At 49.6% G+C, this 20,373-nt stretch overlaps 3 protein-coding genes across 6 annotated transcripts; 2 read left to right on the forward strand and 1 right to left on the reverse strand.

The window, feature by feature from the left end:
* Positions 1–599: 599 nt before the first annotated feature.
* USP30 (ubiquitin specific peptidase 30) lies at positions 600–9,528 on the forward strand. 4 transcript variants are annotated; one of them, XM_057412906.1, is made up of 13 exons: positions 600–754; positions 1,010–1,119; positions 2,177–2,359; positions 3,433–3,536; positions 3,820–3,918; positions 4,636–4,678; positions 4,940–5,034; positions 5,707–5,766; positions 6,471–6,557; positions 7,151–7,231; positions 7,638–7,857; positions 8,348–8,456; positions 9,048–9,528. In XM_057412906.1, exons 1-13 carry the CDS (start codon positions 684–686, stop codon positions 9,307–9,309), a joined length of 1,524 nt encoding a protein of 507 aa, XP_057268889.1. In that variant the 5' UTR covers positions 600–683; the 3' UTR covers positions 9,310–9,528. The 4 variants fall into 4 exon arrangements, with proteins under 4 accessions (XP_057268889.1, XP_057268894.1, XP_057268901.1 ...); XM_057412911.1 differs by having other exon boundaries at positions 4,639–4,678; XM_057412918.1 differs by lacking the exon at positions 7,151–7,231.
* Positions 9,529–12,971: 3,443 nt separating this feature from the next.
* On the reverse strand, positions 12,972–14,417 carry ALKBH2 (alkB homolog 2, alpha-ketoglutarate dependent dioxygenase). The gene is made up of 3 exons (XM_057412941.1): positions 14,169–14,417; positions 13,513–13,711; positions 12,972–13,409 (listed from the first exon to the last, which is right to left on the reverse strand). Exons 1-3 carry the CDS (start codon positions 14,371–14,373, stop codon positions 13,100–13,102), a joined length of 714 nt encoding a protein of 237 aa, XP_057268924.1. The 5' UTR covers positions 14,374–14,417; the 3' UTR covers positions 12,972–13,099.
* Positions 14,418–14,693: 276 nt separating this feature from the next.
* On the forward strand, positions 14,694–18,392 carry UNG (uracil DNA glycosylase). Its single transcript, XM_057412242.1, has 7 exons — positions 14,694–14,783; positions 15,324–15,524; positions 15,605–15,700; positions 16,462–16,559; positions 17,287–17,375; positions 17,591–17,769; positions 18,251–18,392. Exons 1-7 carry the CDS (start codon positions 14,694–14,696, stop codon positions 18,389–18,391), a joined length of 894 nt encoding a protein of 297 aa, XP_057268225.1. The 3' UTR covers position 18,392.
* The last annotated feature ends 1,981 nt before the right edge of the window (positions 18,393–20,373 follow it).

A 20,373-nucleotide genomic window follows, 5' to 3' on the forward strand; every position in this document is an offset into this window, starting at 1 on the left:
TCTACACTGGCACTAACGTGTGTGAGGAAGGAGCCTGTTACCTGCCGGGCCCGCAGCGGCCATCTCGAGGTGCGCTCAACCTGCATGTGCCAGCCCTGCCTGAAGCGCTCCCGGTGCTCCTCTCCTGGCACGGGCGCGGAGTGCTTCTTGCTCTAAACAACTGCAGAGTGCCTCGGTTAAAAACAGACAGCACGAGATTGGGAGAGGGCAAGTGGAGCTGGGCCCTCAACCATAGAACCCCAGCCTGGTTTGGGTTGGAAGGGACCTTAAAACTCATCCAGGGACCCCTTCCACTGGAGCAGCTTGCTCCAAGCCCCTGTGGCCTTGAGCACTGCCAGGGATGGGGCAGCCACAGCTTCTCTGGGCACCCTGTGCCAGCGCCTCAGCACCCTCACAGGGAAGAGCTTCTGCCTCAGAGCTCATCTCAGCCTCCCCTGCGGCAGGTTAAAGCCGTTCCCCTTGGCCTGTCCCCACGCCACTCGTTAACCCCGCGGGTGCCGGTGAGCGCGGCTGGCTCCGGTACCGCCTCACGGCGCAGGCCCGCGCGTCCCTTAGCGACCAGCGCCCGCCGCCGCCCGTTGCTAGGGGCGGTGCGCGCTCTAACCGGCCCCCCTCGCGCCACTTCCGGTGTTCCGTTGCCCGCTGCGCTCCGCCGCCCGCGGAGCCCTGGTTCCGGCGGGGCGATGCCGCTCGGCGGGGTGGCGGAGGCGGGCGGCACCGTGCGGCGGCTGCTGCGGGCCGGGGCCGCGGCCAGGTCAGCGGGGACCGACCGGGCGGGGGGCTCGGGCCGGGCCGGGGCGGGAGCCGCGGTGGCGGCGGCGGCCCGGACGGTGCAGCAGAGCCAACGGCCGCGCCCGGCTCTGCTCTTCCCTTCCCCAGCGCCAGGCACCAAGCACCGGGAACGGTGCCGGGGGTTGGACGGTGGAGAACGGGGGAGCGGTGTGAGCCCCGTGTCGGTGCAGGCGGAGGTACCGACCCCCGGTGGTGTTGGTTTGTGTTCCCGTTACAGGCACAAAGCGATGAAGAACTGGGGCGTTATCGGGGGGGTGGCGGCGGCGCTGGCCGCGGGGATGTACGTGCTGTGGGGGCCCATCACCGAGAGGAAGAGGCGCAGGAGAGGTAGGAGGGCAGGGGCCGAGCCCCAGCTCCTCGGCGTGCATGGGGCTGGAGAACGTCCCTGGGTCACAGCGTTACCTCCTGGAGGTGGGATCCCTGCCCTGGTTAGAAGTGCAGCCAGTTTAAAACATAGGTACTGAGCACAGGAGTCTGGTTGCTTATCCACTGCCTTAACTGTACCAATTGGCCTTCTTCATAGAGTCAGAGACTGGTTTGTGTTGGAAGGGACCTTAAAGCTCCTCCAGCTCCAACCCCTTTCCACTAGAGCAGCTTGCTCCAAGCCCCTGTGTCCAACCTGGCCTTGAGCACTGCCAGGGATGGGGCAGCCACAGCTTCTCTGGGCACCCTGTGCCAGCGCCTCAGCACCCTCACAAGGAAGAGCTTCTGCCTCAGAGCTCATCTCAATCTCCCGTCCTTCAGCCTAAGGCCATGTCCTATCCCTGCTCTTATGTTTTCCTGCCTTGTGACAAGCTGCAGATAACACACTGCATGTGGCGTTTCGGAATGCAGCACAGCCCTGTCCTTACAGAACATGAGCACAAGAGAAGCGAAGGCCTTCTGCTGAGCAGTCGCACGAAAATGTTTCTTATCAGTCCTTGGCAGCCCAGGAGATTAGATCCCAAACTGCTGATCTGGACCAGAGAGAAAGCTGCACCAAACCGGGCTGAGGCTGCACTGGGGCAGCACTGATCCTGTAAACTTGCACAACAGGGGCCTCCTACATATATTTTGTAAGCCAGAATGCTATAGTTCTGTGGGAACTTGCTGAGCCTGAGTGTTGCTGATAGAAATCTATTCCTACTGGGGAAAAAAAAAAGGGTATTTTTCCAGGAAAATGTAAAGATATGACACTGGTGTCAAGGAGCCCACCATGGATATAAACACATTAGTGTGGTGTCATAAACACCAGGGTCTTCTGGTTTCCTTGGGTACAAGTACTAAATAAACTGAGGTAATTTCATTTTAATGTGATTTTAATACCTAACACAACACTTGCTGCTGAAAGACAGCCACTTTGCCCTAGACTTTATAGTGTTAACTCCCTCACTTCTGTTTGTAGGGCTTGTACCTGGCCTCCTGAACTTGGGGAACACGTGTTTCATGAACTCTTTGCTGCAAGGCTTATCTTCCTGCCCGTCTTTCATCAAGTGGCTGGAGGAATTCACAGCACAGTACAAGACAGAGCAGAGCCAGTCCACTGAGCACCAATACCTGTCAGTCACACTGCTGCATCTCCTAAGAGGTACTGCGATGTTTGCCATGATGTGATAAACTAAGAAGGAAATATTAAGCATAAATGTTATCGTTCCTCACCTCCTTTCCTAAAGAAAGGCAGCTCCTGTAGCCTTGTATTCTGGTTTTAGTTTGATTTTAGTTTAAATATTGAATTCAATGGAGAAGCAGCCACCCCAGCATCGTGCACATTGCTCTGGAGAAGCTGTTGGCCAGTGGGTTGAATAAATCAAAGTAGAGGGGTGCTCAAAATGTGGTTATGGAACTCAGTGCCACAGGCTTTAATGTATTTAGTCTTCAGAGTACTAAGGGTTAAACCAGTATGAATATGGACTCAGCATAATTAAATAGGAAAATATTATCACAGTCAGATGGGCACTCAGAATTCTCTATTAAAAATGCATTATAAAATAATTAAAGCATTTCTTCCCAAGCTTGCTATTTTACCAGAACTATGGACTATTAGATTAGATGCTTTGTATGACCTTGGATAAAAATGCTAAGGCCTCCAGGCCCCGTTTGGTAGCCTGTGTGAGACTTGTCCCTGTGCTGAATTCATGGATCAGCTACCTCCTATTTAAGCACACAAAATATATAAGGAATCTCATGGCTCACTCTGGCTTTCCTCACAGGGTTTTGTTTTAAACTTCATTGGAAGCATTCCTGTCTTGGGATGTTGTTCATACTAAAATGGTGCCAGTTAAGTGTGTACATTTAACTGAGGGAAGGATGATGGGCATGTAAAGGTTTCTGTGCCATGTAAAGTACCATTTTTCACCTAATCCACCAGTACAAATTTGTCTTTCTGGACAGTGTTTCTGTTATTAGTATTTATATTATAGTTGAGAAACCATTCACTTTGCATAGGTGTTAGCTGAGGAGAGTGTATGAGGTCAGTCAGCCTGAGTCAGATGGGAATGGTGATTAAGCACATTAGTTTGATGGTGATTGTCTGCCTGCCATAAAATAACTCTCCTGTCATCAATTATATGATGCAGAAGTAACAAACGGTCTAAATGGATAGTTTGTGTTGTAACTGTTCTTTGTGGCTCCTGCTGACATTTTCACATGCACTGTCTCCAGCTTTATCCTGTCAAGAGGCAACAGAAGAGGATGTCCTGGATGCAAGCTGCCTCTTAGAAGTGCTAAGAATGTACAGGTGGCAGATCTCATCATTTGAAGAGCAGGTGAGTACAGAACTCATGTTAGACTGCCTGATGCCCACCTCAGTGCTCAGACTGGGACTAAAAGAGAGTTGATGTGGTACTAACATCCCTGAGTGTTACATCTGAACCTTGGCTGTGAAGTTTGCAGATGTGCAAATAATCGCTATTAATACACAAGGTGGGCTCTAAGCAGTAAGTTTTCCTTTAATTTCCTACTCTAGTAGTTGTTTGTCAGTACTCCTTGGGGTATGTTTTGATATCTTTTGGTTTTGCTTCCTCTAAGCCTTATGCCTCTATTTAATAGGATGCTCATGAACTGTTTCATGTCCTTACCTCTTCACTAGAAGACGAACGGGATCGTCAGCCCCGTGTGACACATTTGTTCGATGTGCACTCGCTGGAGGTGATGTCTTCTATCAGGAGTCTCATAGGCTGCCTACATTCCTAAGGGTGTCAAGGATAAAGTGTCTGTTTAGAAATGGAAGATGTTTCATTGTGCTTACAAAGCTGTTCTTTAGTGCTCTGATAGAAATGAATCAACAAGGCAGGGAATCTGAAGCATGAAAAATGATTTCCATAAGGGAATTCACACTGAATTTACAGTGATCCCAGTTTCACAACGGCTTTTGCATCCCTAGATGCCATTCAATATAGGGACTGAAATAGAGCCATGGAATGGCAGTCCATCTAAGCACTCTTATCTGTAAGAGCTGACCCATGAAAGAGGTTTGAAAATTGCAAAATGGATGCTTACGGAATAGTCCATTTGGAGGTGAAATTTATCTCAGCCTCCAGGTTAGTGGCAAACTTCATGCAGATGGCAAGTTGCTATCACTTTTTGTCTAAAATAGATACAAAAGGGTTATAAAATTGGCTTTATTTTATACTCCAAGACTGAGGATTCTGTAGCTTAAGTACTCACTTCACTAGAATTGTTCTTTTTGTCAATTATAAGTTTGCTGTGTACCTGGTTTTCTGGCCTTCATCAAATATAAAGAGACACTAAGCCCACACAATTGTTCTAGTGGCAAAGAAGCGTATTAGGGATGAAATAAGAACATATTTAATACTCGGTGCTTTCTAAGATAGGGTTAATGAAATCTTTTATCTTCCTCTGTAGCAGCCAGAAATAACCCAAAAGCAAATAAGCTGCAGAACAAGAGGTATGCCTTTTTCCATTCTGACATGTGAATATTGATAGTGTAGTCACTGTGTTTATTAAGGGGTTAATATTGATTGAGCTTTGTCTGTATTGGACTGAAATACATCTTTTGAGCTGTTAAAAACCCATTAATTATGTGTCAGTGGGACAGAACATGTTTTAGAGCAGTTACTTTTATTACAGTGGACCAAAAACGTAGAATTATAGCAACGAACACAAGATGTATTGAAAATAAAAGGACAATTTCCACTTTGTGTTTCAGGATCTCTTCCCCTCGTGCCAAATCACTGGAAATCTCCACATCCTTTTCATGGAAGGCTCACCAGCAACATGGTTTGCAAACACTGTGAACACCAGGTATGAGAATGTGCGTCTGGTAATAGGTGTGTGTGAAAAAGGATGGTTCTGAAACCACCACCCCTTGTTTCTGACATAGTTGGTTTAAGCACTAAAGACTTGCAGGACTGACAGCTCAGGCTGTTACTTTTTCAGGTACTTCTTATGGTGTTGGTGGTGAACAAGAATGTAACCCTAAATATACTGAAGAACATTGTGTGATCCATTTTGTGGGTCTGAGGGCTGTCTTAGCAGACAGAATAATAGCTGAATATTTAGTGTCCAATCCCACAGCTACCACTTACTGAAAATCCACTCACGTGGGTAGTGCTTTAGGACTAGCTAGTCATTCCACATGCAGCGTTGAGAAGGCACATGCAAAGCCAGCTTCAGTTGCAGTCCAGTTATCCAGAGGAAGGAGGGGAAGGCAACCTGGATAAAGAAAAAAATACAGAAAGTAAATCTCATTTGGAGAAGTTTGTACTCCCCAAAGCCTTGCAAACAAGGGGCAGAAGAGAAGCGAAGTTGCACCTTTGGTACTTGGAACATGCAGGGTTTGACCTCATTCCACTGACCATCGGGGACAGCAGGGAGCATGTGTTCATCTTGCGTGAGGCTGGGGTGTTTTGGGGTTGTTTTATGTGGATTATCCTGAATTTTAGCTCACTGGATGTGTGAAATGTTTCCGTGCAGAGCCCTGTGAGGTACGATACCTTTGACAGTCTCTCCCTGAGCATTCCAGCAGCTGTGTGGGTACGTATCTCTCCCTGACCCCAAGCCAGTCTGCTTATTGCCTCGCTGACACAGTGTTAGCTTCATTAGTCCCTTTTTAAGATGCTCCAGCCTAAGTGTAAATGAGAAGCTACAGTTTATTTACTTGCCTTTTCAGAAATGATCCTGTTTTGCTAGTACAGAACCTGATCACTAACATGCTGTTGTACCAGTGAGTACAAGCATGACTTTGTTGACTCCAGCAGAGTTTTCTCCTGGTGGGGTATTTGCTTCTTTCTGTGTAATTTGAACAGACCAGATCATATCCTGAGGGCTGTTTCTGGCAGCCCTGGCAGGTGACCTTCAGCTGCTTTGTCTCTGTGGTGATAGCACACAAGTTACCCAATACAGGCTTTTGGATTGAGTGATTGCAACTGGAATTGTTTGTTTCTTTTTGGCTCGCTGAAAAACAGTGAATGACAAAACACTGCAGATCTGGGGGGACTCAGCCATTGTTCTTATCCACAGGCTGGAATGTTTTCTGTGTTTAATCCAGGCCAAAGAGTGATCCCCATAGTTAACATTATCAGTGTTTTACACTCAAAGCCATTTAGTCAGTTTTCTCAAGAAGTAAGTGTGCAATTCTGTAGTTTCTATGGAAGAAACAAGGAAAAATCCTTTCACAAAAGTAAGTTTTGTGCACCCTAAACCTACTCCATGTAACTGTGGTTTTCATTTGTACTAAGGGTCGCCCCATGACGCTGGACCACTGCCTCCACCATTTCATCTCCTCGGAATCTGTGAAGGATGTGGTGTGTGACAACTGCACTAAAGTATGTCCTCTTCATTTAAGTAACCCTCTAGCTCAGTTGGAAGCTGCTGACAGAGTTGAAGTTTCAGTGTCCTGCTCCTTTCTTCATGACTGTAGGAAAGCTGCTCGCCTGCCTGGGATTTCTTCTATTTAAGATGGAGTTCTTAGCTCACAGACTACTTTAAAGCTTTATTGATTACTAATATTACAAAACTGACAAGTATTTGATTCTGTAATTACCAGGTATTATTTAGGTAATATTTGGGATAATTTTTTGGTCTGGTATTTCAAGCAGTTGCCTGTAGTTTGATGACAGCACAGAGCCAGAGTGGCTCATGGGAAAGCCAACAGCAATGGCATGTGACTACACACAGACTTGGGCACTGGGCTTGTTCTGTAAATGCTCCTTTTGGCTTGATTTTGGCTTACAGTTCTGATCCATTAGGACAGACCAACTATTCTTAAAGTCCTAGAAAACTGCAGGTGTTATTAACGCACCAAGCATAGTTCTAGATAGAGAATTGCTTTTGTCTGCAGTGTGCAGACCTGCACTATTATGTGTAATCGAGCACAGCAGGTAATCAAATGGCTTTATTCTTTTTCTTTTGATTTCAGATTCAGGCAGAAGGGATTCTGAATGGACAGAGCATAGAAAACCAGAGAACAACATTTGTTAAGCAGTTAAAGTTAGGAAAGGTGAGTCAAGCTAACCCTCCAAATCTATTTTAAATCCCACTATACAGCAATTTCTTTCTTTCATCTCTTTGCCTGATGTCCAGTTTTCATCCTCAGTGCCCTCAACAGTAGTGTGTACTTATTGATAGAGGTTAACCCTGGCATGACTTTGAATGTCAGACATTTGTAACTCCCTGGTACTCTCTCTGTGCAGAGCCATTACTTACTGAGTATTAGCCATGTTTTACAATTCATTCCAACAAACTGGAGTGAACATTTCTAGTAGCACATAAAGGAACAGTTCAGTGATGCACTTCCTTATCCACTAGACTCACCAGGTCCTTTAGTACGCTTTTAACTTGCACAGCAGTTTCTTTTCATTGAAAATGGGATTTTGACTCTCCTTTTCTCTGCAATGTTGCTGAAGCTCCCTCAGTGTTTGTGTATCCATCTGCAAAGACTGAGCTGGTCAAACCAAGGCACTCCTCTGAAGCGTCATGAACACGTGCAGTTCAATGAGTTCCTCATCATGGACATCTACAAATACCACGTTCCTGTTCACAAGTCCAGCCAGACTGAGCTGAATCAGAAGAACTCTGAAGAGGCAGCACCTGGAACAAAGGATGGGATAGCAGTGAAACCTGCAGGTACTGTGAAATACACCAGATCAGGTATTTCTGCTTTTCAGTGATAAACCATTCTAATCTGCAGAATGAATGCAAAAGCAGTATCTTTAGAGCTGTGCAAAGAGGACACACAGAATCCAGCAAGCATTAGGATTCCCTGCTCCAAATTTACAGTTCTCTTTTGATAATTTAATTTGATCCTTTTAAATATTAAACCTTACAAACAAACACAAATTCCTAGATAGCACAGAACAGGATTTATGACCAAAGGATGAAGGAATGTTGAACGGGGAAGTCCTAGGGACTTGTTAGTGATGTCTTCTAAGGCTTCAGGACAAGCATAAGAAGGTGCTGGGAATGGCATCTTCTAAGGGATTGTGGTATGTCATGAATTAAAGTCAATAAACCACCTTTGTATTCTGTGACGTGTTGCAGGGATAGAAGCACCTGCAGTTATTAGCAATATTAACAGTAGCATTTGAGTTGAGTTACTGTCTCCTTTCTCTTGCAGGTGCAGAACAACCATCAGGCACTAAACCACACTTCGTGAATGGTGCCTGCCCCTCTTCCTTTTTAATGTCCTCGGGAACTTTCCCACTTGCTGCATTCCCAGAATGCAGGTAAGTTAGACTTGTATCCTATCATGTAACTTCTGTCCCTTCCATTTATAGCTTCCTTTGTTCTGTCTTCATTCTGAAGCTGCAGTCACCGAATTTCACATTACCCCACCTTCTGCGTGGAAATACTTGCTTTCCTCTTGGCTGATTTTTGGTGCTCCTCTCTGGCTCCATTTCTCCATGGCAATAGAATCTGCTGCAAGCAGAACTCAAAATCTCCTTTCTCTGGTTGCAGTAAGTCACGGATTACCTGCTGCAATTTTACCCTTTTGGTTAAAAGCAGAGTTTTCTATAATAGCTTTTCTGTCCAGTTAACAGTGCTTTAAGAACGGAGCAGTGGCACTTTGGTAGGTTTGATGGAACATGCTGTTGCAAGTAATGCTGTACAGAACACAGTAACCCTAAATGGTTTTCTTGGGAATGGAATAAGGCAGCAGTGCAGTGGGTACTTGCTGTACAGAAAAGTAATTGCAAGGTAGCGTGTCTCTTAGAGCATCAATTTGCTCTACAAAGAAACTGCAGCTGAAGACAAAGCAACTGGGGCTGCGTCTGGTCCCGGTGTGCTGCTGACCTTTGTTTCTGTGTGTCCTTCAGCTCCCCCGTGTACCTTTACCGCCTGATGGCAGTGGTGGTTCACCACGGCGACATGCACTCGGGACACTTTGTGACCTACCGTCGCTCCCCGCCTTCCCCCCGCAGCCCCTTCGCTGTCAGCAGCCAGTGGCTGTGGATCTCAGACGACACCGTCCGCAAAGCCAGCCTGCAAGAGGTCCTCTCCTGCAGCGCCTACCTGCTGTTCTATGAGCGTGTTCACTCCAGGGTACAGCACCAGAGCTTGGAGTCAAAGGCTGAATAGTGATGAAGAGAGAAGGACAAAACCCGACAGAATTCCTCTAATGAGATCTACGTGGCACCTCCTGTCTGTTATGCAAATAACCCACCACAGGCCCTTTAACCTTCCCCTCCTCTATGGCAAAGGCTGGCTCCTGCTGGGAGTTGTGTTTGTACCAGAGTTGGTCTGCTGATGTTGTGCAGCCTGGAGCAGAGCTGGATTAAAGGAGTATTTATTCTGTTAGGTAGTGATTTTGCCAACATCACAGCCCTGAAACAGACATTGCAAACAGGCTTCCCAGGGCTGTGTTCCATCCTCTGCCATACATGTACGTTTTCACAGGGAGATGCTTAATCCTACACGTTTCACTGCAGGTGTTTCTGAACAGGGCAGCCCCAGGAGTGGTTGATGGGAAGCTTCTGCTATCAAAGGCAATGATTTAAGAAACAAAGTGCCTTGAGCCTATGTGAAGAGCTACATCACCATTGTCTGAGTCCACTGCGTGTGTTGTGTTCTGATAAATGTCTCGAGATGACGGGATGAACTGCTAATGGAATCAGATCTCGATATCCCAGCTGATCGGTAAAGTAAGGCATCTCTACATAACATGCATGAGCCAAAACCCAACTTCCCTGTTCACACCATCTTCCTGATATTTTAGTTCTTCAGACATCACAGAAGTACTTCTGCTGATGCAAAGTGCAGTTTCCTTTTTCCAGGAGAAAACAGAGGGTTTTTTAATCTATTTTAGCTGAGCCCCTGATTTGTTCTGTCTCTGCAGTATGGCTGAACTCAAGAGACAGGAGCGTTTGCTGGTGACCAGTATTATCATTTCCTTGTCACTCTGAAACTGTTCAGTACAGTTGCTTGTAGTATTGACTACAACTTTTAATGCTGTGATTTCAAGGCTACTGTAATTCGTGTTCTAGACTTGCCCTTCCTATTTTAATGCTGAAGACTGCCATTTCTCATAGACCATTCAGATCTGTGTTGTCTGCCTTGCTGTTGAGCTTGTGCTGGCTGTGACTGTGAGCTGAGAGCCCCCTTGGGAAGTCAGAGATTGCATGACTGAATCGGGGTTGGGGGCATTCACTTGCCTGTGGAAGTCATACAGCAGCCTGCAAAGCCTGGTGGTGCTGCATGAGACACAGGTTGCTGCAGGAACAGAAGGGAATTGTGCTCTGCTGCTCTGGATTGTGTGAGGTGTAAGAGAAAAGTAAACCCCAAACTAAGCACAGAGGGAGAAGTAGCAAACCCGATCCCTTTGACTGCTTTTAAATGACCAGGGATGAAGTATGTAAGCTCCTTTTAGCTCTTTTCCATCCTTGTGAGCTTGGAGGAGAAAAAGCATCATTCATCAGACAAGCTTTTACAGTGTAAAACAGCAACCAAGTTTTCCAATGCTAACAACTGTCTTAATAGCTTTCTAAGGCAACTGTACCTCATGTATTCACATTGCTGCCCAAAGCTCACAGGCATCCAGAGCTCCTCCAAGAAACCAGCCAGAATAGGAGTGGTCATGGATGTGTATGCAAAACCATCTACACAACTCATCACTCCAGAGTATGGATCACAATTCCTGCTCCAGGTAATGCTCACAGTACATAAAATAGTCTATAAATCCACTGATGTACTAGTTCCTAAGGAGTCTCTCTCTCTGTGCTAGGCTGTAGCATGGTTTTAACCTTTCTATTTTAAGTTATGAAAAAGCAACAAGCAAAACACTAGAATAAATAAAAAACACCAGAAGGATGCAAAATGCCAAACAGGGCCACTGACCTAAGAGCTAATGGACTTGTGGAAGGTGAAAGCCCTCCCTCCATTCAGGGCAGCTCTGATGTGCATCTATGAAGTCATGGAAGACATCAAGCAAAGCACCCAGTTCCAGCAGGTATCCCATTTGTACCTCACAACTTCACAATTTCCACTGCCAGCAGTGTGTATTCTCTGTTCTCAATGGTCTGTTTAGGGTTTTTAACTGAATTTTGGAGAGGTTCATCTGGACAGGGCACTTGGTTTAGCAAGTGGCAATGCTGGAGGTGGGTCAGAACATATGCACACAATGGACTAAGTTGTCAGCTTGTACCAGAGACATAAAGCCACGTGTTGCTGCCAGCTTCTGTGTTCAATGTATTTTGTGTAGAGCTGCTTTCCAACAGGGGCCTGCTTGATGAGAATGGTAAATAACTGCTCCATTGCACCCAGCTGCAGATTTACTCCAAAAGCTTCCTCAAGGGCTGTAAAGATGAGGGTTGAGTAGCCAGCATTGTTCTAGCTTTCACTAGTAGGAAGGAGTAGATGGTCTTGGCTAAGCCCTTGGTGTGAGGAAGGGAGCATCAGCACCTTGGTCCTGAGCTGTGCTGGACACTCCCAGCTCCTGTGAGCATCAAAGACCTGTGCAGATGTTTGCCACCCAACCCTCACCTTCAGAAGCCACTGGGTTTGTTGCAGGCACATGAGGCTCATCAAATACTGGTGCTTGTTACTCACAAGCTTCCATGGTGGAGAAGGCATTAATGAAATGTAAAAGACCATCTGAGAAGAGCTTCAAGATGACATCCCTGCGTTTGGATTATTCTGTGCATTATTTCAGATGTGTGGTATCAGTCAGACACTGCACTGCTGTTTGAAGTTGCGTTTTCACTTCAGGGTATTTTTGTAACTGTACAGTAGCAATAAAAGAACAAACTTATTTTCACATGTGGTAATGTCTTGAAATGAAGACCAAGCTCTAAGCCAAACTGCGTTTGGTATGCGTGACAGAAGCAGCACTTCAAGTTCTCTGAGTAAGAAGCATTCATGCAGCTTTTTACTTACACATAGCATTTCCTGTGGCAGAGAGTAGGAAGCACCCACTCCAAATGCTCTAAACAGATGTTAATTCCACAGTCCTAACAACCCAGCACTGAAGGATGGAGCCCATCACTAATTTAGGTGCTTGTGGCCTGGTTACACCGGGCTCAGGTCACGTTCTCACTCGGTACTCACCATCACAAGACCTGTTGGTGACTTTGGAAGGTCCTTCTTCATCTCCTCAGGATTCACCAGCAGCATGGAAGGTGATGGCTTCCAGGTAGTCAGAATGGATCCCTAGGGATAATCATTTAGAAAAACACTCTCAGAAGGCACAGCCTTTCCCACTGCATTGTAAATGGTCCAACCCAGTCTCTCCCCAGAAAGTCATGCTGCCTGGTTTCTGTACAAAGGACCCTGTCCATGCACAGCTTTCTCCTTCCCACTGACCAAAAGAACCCAGACTCCCACCTCAGCTGAGGAGGCAGAGGAGTATCTGCAGACACAGTGACTGTAAAACATGCAGCCAGCCCCGCTACACTCACTGCATCCGTATCTTAACGCTCCTCCTCTTTGTGGCAGTCTCAGTTGTATTTTATTCTTAAAAAAATAAGCAAACTATAGCTTATTGACAGAACAGACAAGAAAGTGTCACCTGTTGAACAGCATCAGCTTCCAATGATCACACCTTGGACTTTATAGTAATTATAAACTGTTTCAGAGGCTACAAACTGGCTAGATGCAGATCAGTTGAGAACAAACTTCCTCCTGAGCAGAACAAGGGTCTTGCTCATTAAAAACATGTATCAGCAGAGCTACAGCAGCATTTGACAAAGTATTCCTGGCATTTAAGATCAGCAGTTGCAGTCTTTATTAGCAAGTTACTGAGAACGCTGTCTCCTCTCTTGGTTTAATTTGTACCTTGGATCATCAAAGACAGTGAATGAGAAACTGAGTTACTTTGGGAAAGAAAGCTTCTATTTTCAGAGTTAAAAGACTGGGAGCTTGATTGCTGAATATTTCATTTCTTGGCTATAGCCATCACTTTCCTAAATGTGAGGTTGACTCTTGGGGCAAGCACTCTCTTGCGGGGGGGCAGACTGTGGTACCAATACACATTGGTGGGGTACTTCATCATCAGGAGGCTCCCGTGGGCTAGCTGCAGCTTGATGGGCTTGATGTGGCTTGTTGCATTCTTCCCTCGGGAAGCACAGTGCCTGAAGACAAAGTCCCTGCAAGCTCCAAAGGACACGGATGCAATGGGACTGCGGGGAACCAGTTCTCTCTCGTCATCTCGATGCTCACCTATGTGGTCCTCACCATCTTTGTACCTGTCAAACGAACGTCAAACAGCTCCTCAGTGATGGGTCAAGGGTTGCACAAGCAGCTTTCCACTCGCACAAGCTGCTGGGTGCAGTCAGAAACCAGACATACCTGTTGATAAGCACGAAATTGAAAGTGTGTCCTGTGTCCGAGGTGACGCGCTCTCTGATACGGTTCACAACTGGGATCCACGGCTTAGGGGAGAAGGTAAGACCTGAGTATGTGTACGTTAACTCAGGGTCTCCATAGGTTACCTGCTTCCTTGGAATCTCATGCCATTTGCCAAACACTTGCACTTTGGTCATTTCACCTGTTGAAAGGAGAAATGAGAAGGACCAAACCCAGTTCTGTGTCACCTCTGCAGAGCTCAACATTCTCTTGATCTGGGGCTTCTGTGACTCCAGTGGGGCAACAAGGGGACGGCTGTGACAAACTTCAGGTGTTTCTTGAAGCACTCGGCTCTGGCACTGCCTCACTATCCCACTTGAGTGGGATGAATGGGATTAGCACGCAGATCCCATTCTGCTGCTGAATTAACACGCTGGGGGATATCTCATATGTACCAACACACTCCTACCACTGTCCCAGGATTACCCCAGCTGCCTTAAAACAGGAATTAAACCACTTGACAGCTTAACCGTGTGGGACGGGACCTGGGCTTGCTCTCAGCTTCTCAGGGCCATCCTGCACACACCAGGCGGCTGCAGAGGCCTCGGCACTGCTGCCCCGGCCACGGGAAGCACCTCACGGGGCGGCGGAGCCCTTACCTTCGAAGTACTCCACCTGCTCCTCCAGCTGCTGCAGGATCTCGTCCGCCTCGGCCTTGCCGAACAGCAGCCGGTAGTCGCAGCTCAGGCCCTCGGCCCGGATCTCCTGCCAGCGGGGCTGCCCCGGCGCAGGCTCCTCCTGCCGGGGCCTCTTCCCGCTGCTCCCTGCCTCCCCGGGGGGGCGTTTAACCACGAACCTGTCCATCGGGATCGGGATCGGGATCGGGACTGGGATCGGGATCAGGACTGGGACCGGGATCGGGATCAGGACTGGGACCGGGACTTGGATCGAGATCGGGACCGGGATCGGGATTAGGATCGGGGCCGGCTCGGCGGGAAGGCGGCCGCCTGAGGGACCGGGAGATGCGGGGCGAGCGCGCATGCGTCAGGGAGTGCTCTACTCCCCTCCCTCCGGCGAGACTCCGCCTACAGCGCTTACGCGCGCGGTTTTGGCGCCAAATCCGCATCCCCTTCGCTCGCCGCCGCCGCCGCCGCCGCTCCATCCCCTCCATCCCCGCCGCCGCCATGATCGGGCAGCAGACGCTGCACTGCTTCTTCAGCGCCGCGCCGGAGAGGAAGCGCAGCCGCTCCTCGGAGCCCGGCGGTGACGCTGAGGTAGCGGGCTGGGGGAGCCGGCGGCGCTGGAGCCGGCTGTGGAGGGGGGAGAGGGGCTGGAGGTGAACGGGGGTCTGGGGGTGTTGGGGTGCGCGGCGCTGGCGCGTTTTGGGGTGCTGAGGTGAGAGGAGCGCTCCCTGCCCGCCGCTTCCAAAAACCCCGCGCTCCCAGCACGCTTGAATGAGCTGCTAATCAAGGCCGCGCGCCGCCGCTGCCCAATGGATGCTGAGAACCGCCGCGTCGTCACGGTTGCTAGGTAGAAATCCTCTCCGCCGGCTGCGGCGAGCCAATCGGGAGGAGCGGGCGCTTTGCCGTGTACCAATAGGGAGAGAGAGAATTCGTGCTCCCGCTTGTGGGCGGGCCCCGCGCGGAGCTGCGGCCAATGGGGAGCGGCCCGAGGCTGTTTTGCCGCGAAATACCCGCGTGCGGAGGGTGGTGCTTGATGGGGCCATGGTGGCCGCGGGGCTCCTGCTCCGGCCGTGGCTGGGCCGCGGTGCCCCCGGGCCGCTCTGCATCCGTCTCTTCCCTCGCTGCTCCCAGGTCAGCGCGGCGAAGAAGGCGAAGGCTGCGGGAGATGGGACGGGGGAGGCCTCCCTGCTGAGCCCGGAGCAGCTGGAGCGGATCCGCAAGAACAAGGAGGCGGCGCGGCAGCGGCTGGCGGAGCGCAACGTGCCGCCGGGCTTCGGGGAGAGCTGGCGGCGGCAGCTGGCCGCGGAGTTCTCCAAGCCCTACTTCGTGCAGGTGGGTCCGTGAATGGGCATGGCCCCAGGCCTGGCGGCCGCTGCTCCCCGCAGCCCCGGGCTCACTTCCTCTCCCCGCAGCTGATGGATTTCGTGGCAGAGGAGAGGAAGCGTTACACGGTGTATCCGCCCCCCGAGCAAGTCTTCACCTGGACGCAGATGTGCGACATTAGGGATGTGAGTAGAGCCGCGGGGTGGGTGTGGGGTCTCTGCTGCGTTCAGAACGATGAAAAGGCAGGGCTGGGGGTGCTGGTGTGGTTGCTTGATGCTTGGTCTGGTAAGCTTCAGTCCCATGCGATGCAGGCGCTGCTGTTTCTCTCACATAACTCATAAATCCCGGCGTCTCTTTCATCCTTGATAGTGATATTTTATTATTTTATTACCCTTATTGGTCATGGAATTTCCTTTAAAACTTTAGTTGGACTTTCGGCCTTATTTCCAGTGTTATCAGCTTAATGGCATGCTTGGGTTTTGTCTCTTTTGCATCTCTTCTGTTTTTAATTGGTCTGTAATGAACTGTAATTAAAAAAAAACCCCAACGGTTAAGGCAGTCCTATTGCCCATAAACTGTATAAAAATATCATAGCAGGAGTGGCATAAAACTGAAGTGTTAAAATCTCTACTTGGAAACTGCCTTAATAAAGGGGTTTACTATGGCTCATGGAAATGTTGGGTTTCTCCACTCAAAATTATCCTCATATGGCAGCAAAGCTGTGGGGATGCCAATCCTTAGTGTTAGGTGGGGATTGCGATCTTTAACTTGCTTACAATGAGATGCGAGTGGTTTAAACTTCAGTTCTTGGGTGGTTTGGGGTGGGTTTTGGTGGTCTGTAAGCTTGGTTTAGGATGGAGTTTGTTTAAAAGCCTTCTGTTTTTTTTCTACCTCTTTTGGGAGTTATGCTGATAATAATTGAGTGCTAACAAAGGTGTGGTTTCAGGTGAAGGTTGTCATTCTGGGACAGGATCCATACCATGGCCCTAATCAAGCTCATGGGCTCTGTTTCAGTGTCCAGAAGCCTGTTCCACCTCCCCCCAGGTATGACAATGCCTGTTTTGCAAACCCCCTGTTACAAGCAAGTTACAGCTGTCTTACTCACAGCTGTGAGCCCTGTGATTGCTGTGAGCTGAGTTGTGCTTTGCTTATTAAAACCCATCACTGCAGAAGTGTGGATAATTCTGGGTACTTTGTGGTTCTGAAGAGTGTGGTTGGGTGTAAATTTGCATTTTCAGTTGTGCTGAGACTTCCTTATTTAGCCTCCAGCCAGACACTCAAAGGGCCTTAGAATCATAGAAACACAGAATAGTTAGGGTTAGAAAAGACCTTAAGATCATGCAGTTCCAACCCCCCTGCCACGAGCAGAGACACCTCACACTAAGCCATGCCACCCAAGGCTTTGTCCAACCTGGCCTTGCTGCTCTGCTTCTATAAATGGCTTTATTATCATAGAATCCTAGGATGAATTAGGTTCAAAGGGACCTTAAAGCTCATCCAGCTCCAACCCCTGCCATGGGCAGGGACCCCTTCCACTGGAGCAGCTTGCTCCAAGCCTGTGTCCAACCTGGCCTTGAGCACTGCCACGGATGGGGCAGCCACAGCTTCTCTGGGCACCCTGTGCCAGCGCCTCAGCACCCTCACAGGGAGGATTCCTTTAAATCCGATTGAAGTCACTGCTGTTCTTGCCGAGGGTAAGAGCAATGAGTGGTGCTGTTTGTTTGCTCTTATCTTTAGACATTAAAAAGCATCTGGTGGTTTTTGCTTGCAGCTTAGAAAACATTTACAAGGAATTATCTACGGATATCGAGGACTTCACTCATCCTGGTCATGGTGATCTGACTGGCTGGGCCAAGCAAGGTGAGTTAACAGATGCTCTCGTAATGAACCTGCTGTAGGTCATAAAAAGGCCTTGTAATAAAACAGCCCCATGCTTGGAAACAGTAAAAGACGCCATGAGTTCTGAGTACATGCTTAGTGGATGCCACAGAATGAAAATGGAACTTACCATTGCTCTGGGAAGCAGGAAGAAGCAAAGCCCTGCTCTGTTGTTCCATGCTCTGTGTGTTTGCTAGGGGTGCTGCTGCTCAACGCTGTCCTCACGGTGCGGGCTCACCAGGCCACGTCGCACAAGGAGAGAGGCTGGGAGCAGTTCACGGATGTCGTGGTGTCCTGGCTCAACAAGAACTTGCACGGGGTGGTCTTCATGCTCTGGGGAGCCTATGCCCAGAAGAAAGGCAGCTCCATTGACAGGGTACGGCTTCTCCTCCTCTCCTGCCTCCGTTTTCCTCAGCTGGGTGGACACTAGAGGGCACTTCCCTTACAGAACTGGGGTTTTCTCCCTGCTCTGCTGTCAGATTTAGTTCCCTGTCTGTTCAAGCTTGGCCTTTGCCAGAATTGAGCAACAAAAGTGGAGCAAGCGCAACCTTCTGTTGTCAGAAAAGCCTCCACTTGGGGACAGAACGATTGCCTTTTCTAGGAATAGCATAAAACTTGCTGTTATGAGTGCAGCAGTTGAACCATGGCCAGGGTATTACTGCTGCTTCATGTAGTCCATCCCCCTCTGCTCAGTGGGGCAGAAGGCTCGGTCCTCACGGCCAGCCCTTTGGGTGCTCAGGCTGGTGGCTGAGGAGGTGCAGAGGGGCCGTCCCACTTGGTCAGAGGTGAAGCAGCCAGCCTCGTCCCGGGTGCTGAGAACAGGAATCTAATGAGAGGTTTCCTCTGGTGCTCCCCAGAAACGCCACCACGTCCTGCAGACGGTGCATCCCTCGCCCCTCTCTGTCAACAGAGGCTTCTTTGGCTGTCGGCATTTCTCCAAGACCAACGAGCTGCTCAGGAAAGCCGGGAAGAAGCCCATTGACTGGAGAGCGCTCTGAGCCGCGCTGGGCTCTGACGCCTCGAGACAGCCCCTGCTCGGGGTTGTCTGGTTCCCGAGGAGCTCCTGCTGACCTGGGAATGTTGAGCAAAGAAGAAAGGACCAAACAGTCACAAATGTTGTCGTTTTAAAGGGCTCTTCTGTTCTGAAGAGCGTACTGGTGGGTTGGATGGGTGACTCGCTGCCTAGCGTGAAGCAAAGAGTTGGGTATTACTTTGTGTTCCTTGGTGCGATGGGAATGTACTTCCAGGCTCTTGGAAGGGATGTCGGTGCTCCCAGGTGACACAGCTCACTGTTGTAAATACCTTCTTGTGCTTCCTCCCGCTGCAAATCCAGGTTTCCTCTCTGGGATCGGGGAGCTGATGCCATGGACAAAAGGCAGATGCTTTTGGGTTTAGCTTTTTGCTGTTGCAAGATTTAGCAGGACCACGGCCCCTTGGGACTCTAAAGGCTGCACCCTGTCAGAAGGGTTACTTGGGGTATCCGTGCTCTCAAGATTGGAGGGTAAATCCCCCCAGCAGCCACGAGGAGACCGTGACCAAGGCTCTGGTGGTGCCCTGAGCTTTCTGTTGGCATTTAGAGAGGAAAACCCCTAAGCTCTCCCGTTGTTCTGGGTGTGTTAGCGCTGGTTTGATGGGTGGGTTGTGAGGACTGAGCTCTGGTACCTGCGGGAGGCACTGGGTTTGTTCCAGCTGATGGGCGCAGGAGATCTTACAACAGAGGGAGCTTTGTGCTTTGCCTGCATAGGAGCAGTCTCTAGCCACAGCTGGAACTAACTGGGGGGCTTCCAGGGTGAAGGCAAGGCTGGAATTAGCCCTTTGGGGCTTCCAGTCCATCTTGGTCTCCTTAATTCCTTTAACTGAAGTGCCTTGGTTGGGAATTGCATCGCTTCTTATAGGATACTCCTATAAGGCTTTTCCTTGGCATTTCCTTTGAGAGGCAACCCTAGTGCAAGGGAAGTCTGTACTTTTGGGGGGGAGGGGGTTGTACTTCTTGTTTGTTTGGGTTTTTCCCAGTTGGATGTTTTTTTTCCCCAGTTTGGGGTTTTTTAAATAAAACCTGCTCAGTTTATGGTATGGTGTGATCAAAGTGGCAGGAAAATGGCAAAGGGGGGGGCTGAGGTGAGGCTCTGGCTCAGTGATGGGTGCTGGCTTTGGGGGTGTCCCTGGCTCAGCGATGGGTGCTGGTTTGGGGGTGTCCCTGGCTCAGCGATGGGTGCTGGTTTGGGGGTGTCCCTGGCTCAGCGATGGGTGCTGGTTTGGGGGTGTCCCTGGCTCAGTGATTGGTGCTGGTTTAGGGGTGTCCCTGGCTCAGTGATGGGTGCTGGTTTGGGGGTGTCCCTGGCTCAGCGATGGGTGCTGGCTTTAGGGGGTGTCCCTGGCTCAGTGATTGGTGCTGGTTTAGGGGTGTCCCTGGCTCAGTGATGGGTGCTGGTTTAGGGGTGTCCCTGGCTCAGCGATGGGTGCTGGCTTTAGGGGGTGTCCCTGGCTCAGCGATGGGTGCTGGTTTGGGGGTGTCCCTGGCTCAGTGATGGGTGCTGGTTTGGGGGTGTCCCTGGCTCAGTGATGGGTGCTGGCTTTAGGGGGTGTCCCTGGCTCAGCGATGGGTGCTGGTTTAGGGGTGTCGCTGGCTCAGGGATGGGTGCTGGTTTGGGGGTGTCCCTGGCTCAGCAATGGGTGCTGATTTGGGGGTGTCCTTGGCTCAGCGATGGGTGCTGGCTTTAGGGGGTGTCCCTGGCTCAGTGATTGGTGCTGGTTTGGGGGTGTCCTTGGCTCAGCGATGGGTGCTGGCTTTAGGGGGTGTCCTTGGCTCAGTGATGGGTGCTGGTTTGGGGGTGTCCCTGGCTCAGTGATTGGTGCTGGTTTGGGGGTGTCCTTGGCTCAGCGATGGGTGCTGGTTTGGGGGTGTCCCTGGCTCAACGATGGGTGCTGGCTTTAGGGGTGTCCCTGGCTCAGTGATTGGTGCTGGTTTGGGGGTGTCCTT

This window comes from Pezoporus wallicus, unplaced genomic scaffold (genome assembly GCF_028554395.1).
Source record: "Pezoporus wallicus isolate ANWC-B61680 ecotype Strahan unplaced genomic scaffold, APGP_CSIRO_Pwel_v1 contig_13850, whole genome shotgun sequence".
NCBI classification, from domain to species: Eukaryota; Metazoa; Chordata; class Aves; order Psittaciformes; family Psittacidae; genus Pezoporus; species Pezoporus wallicus.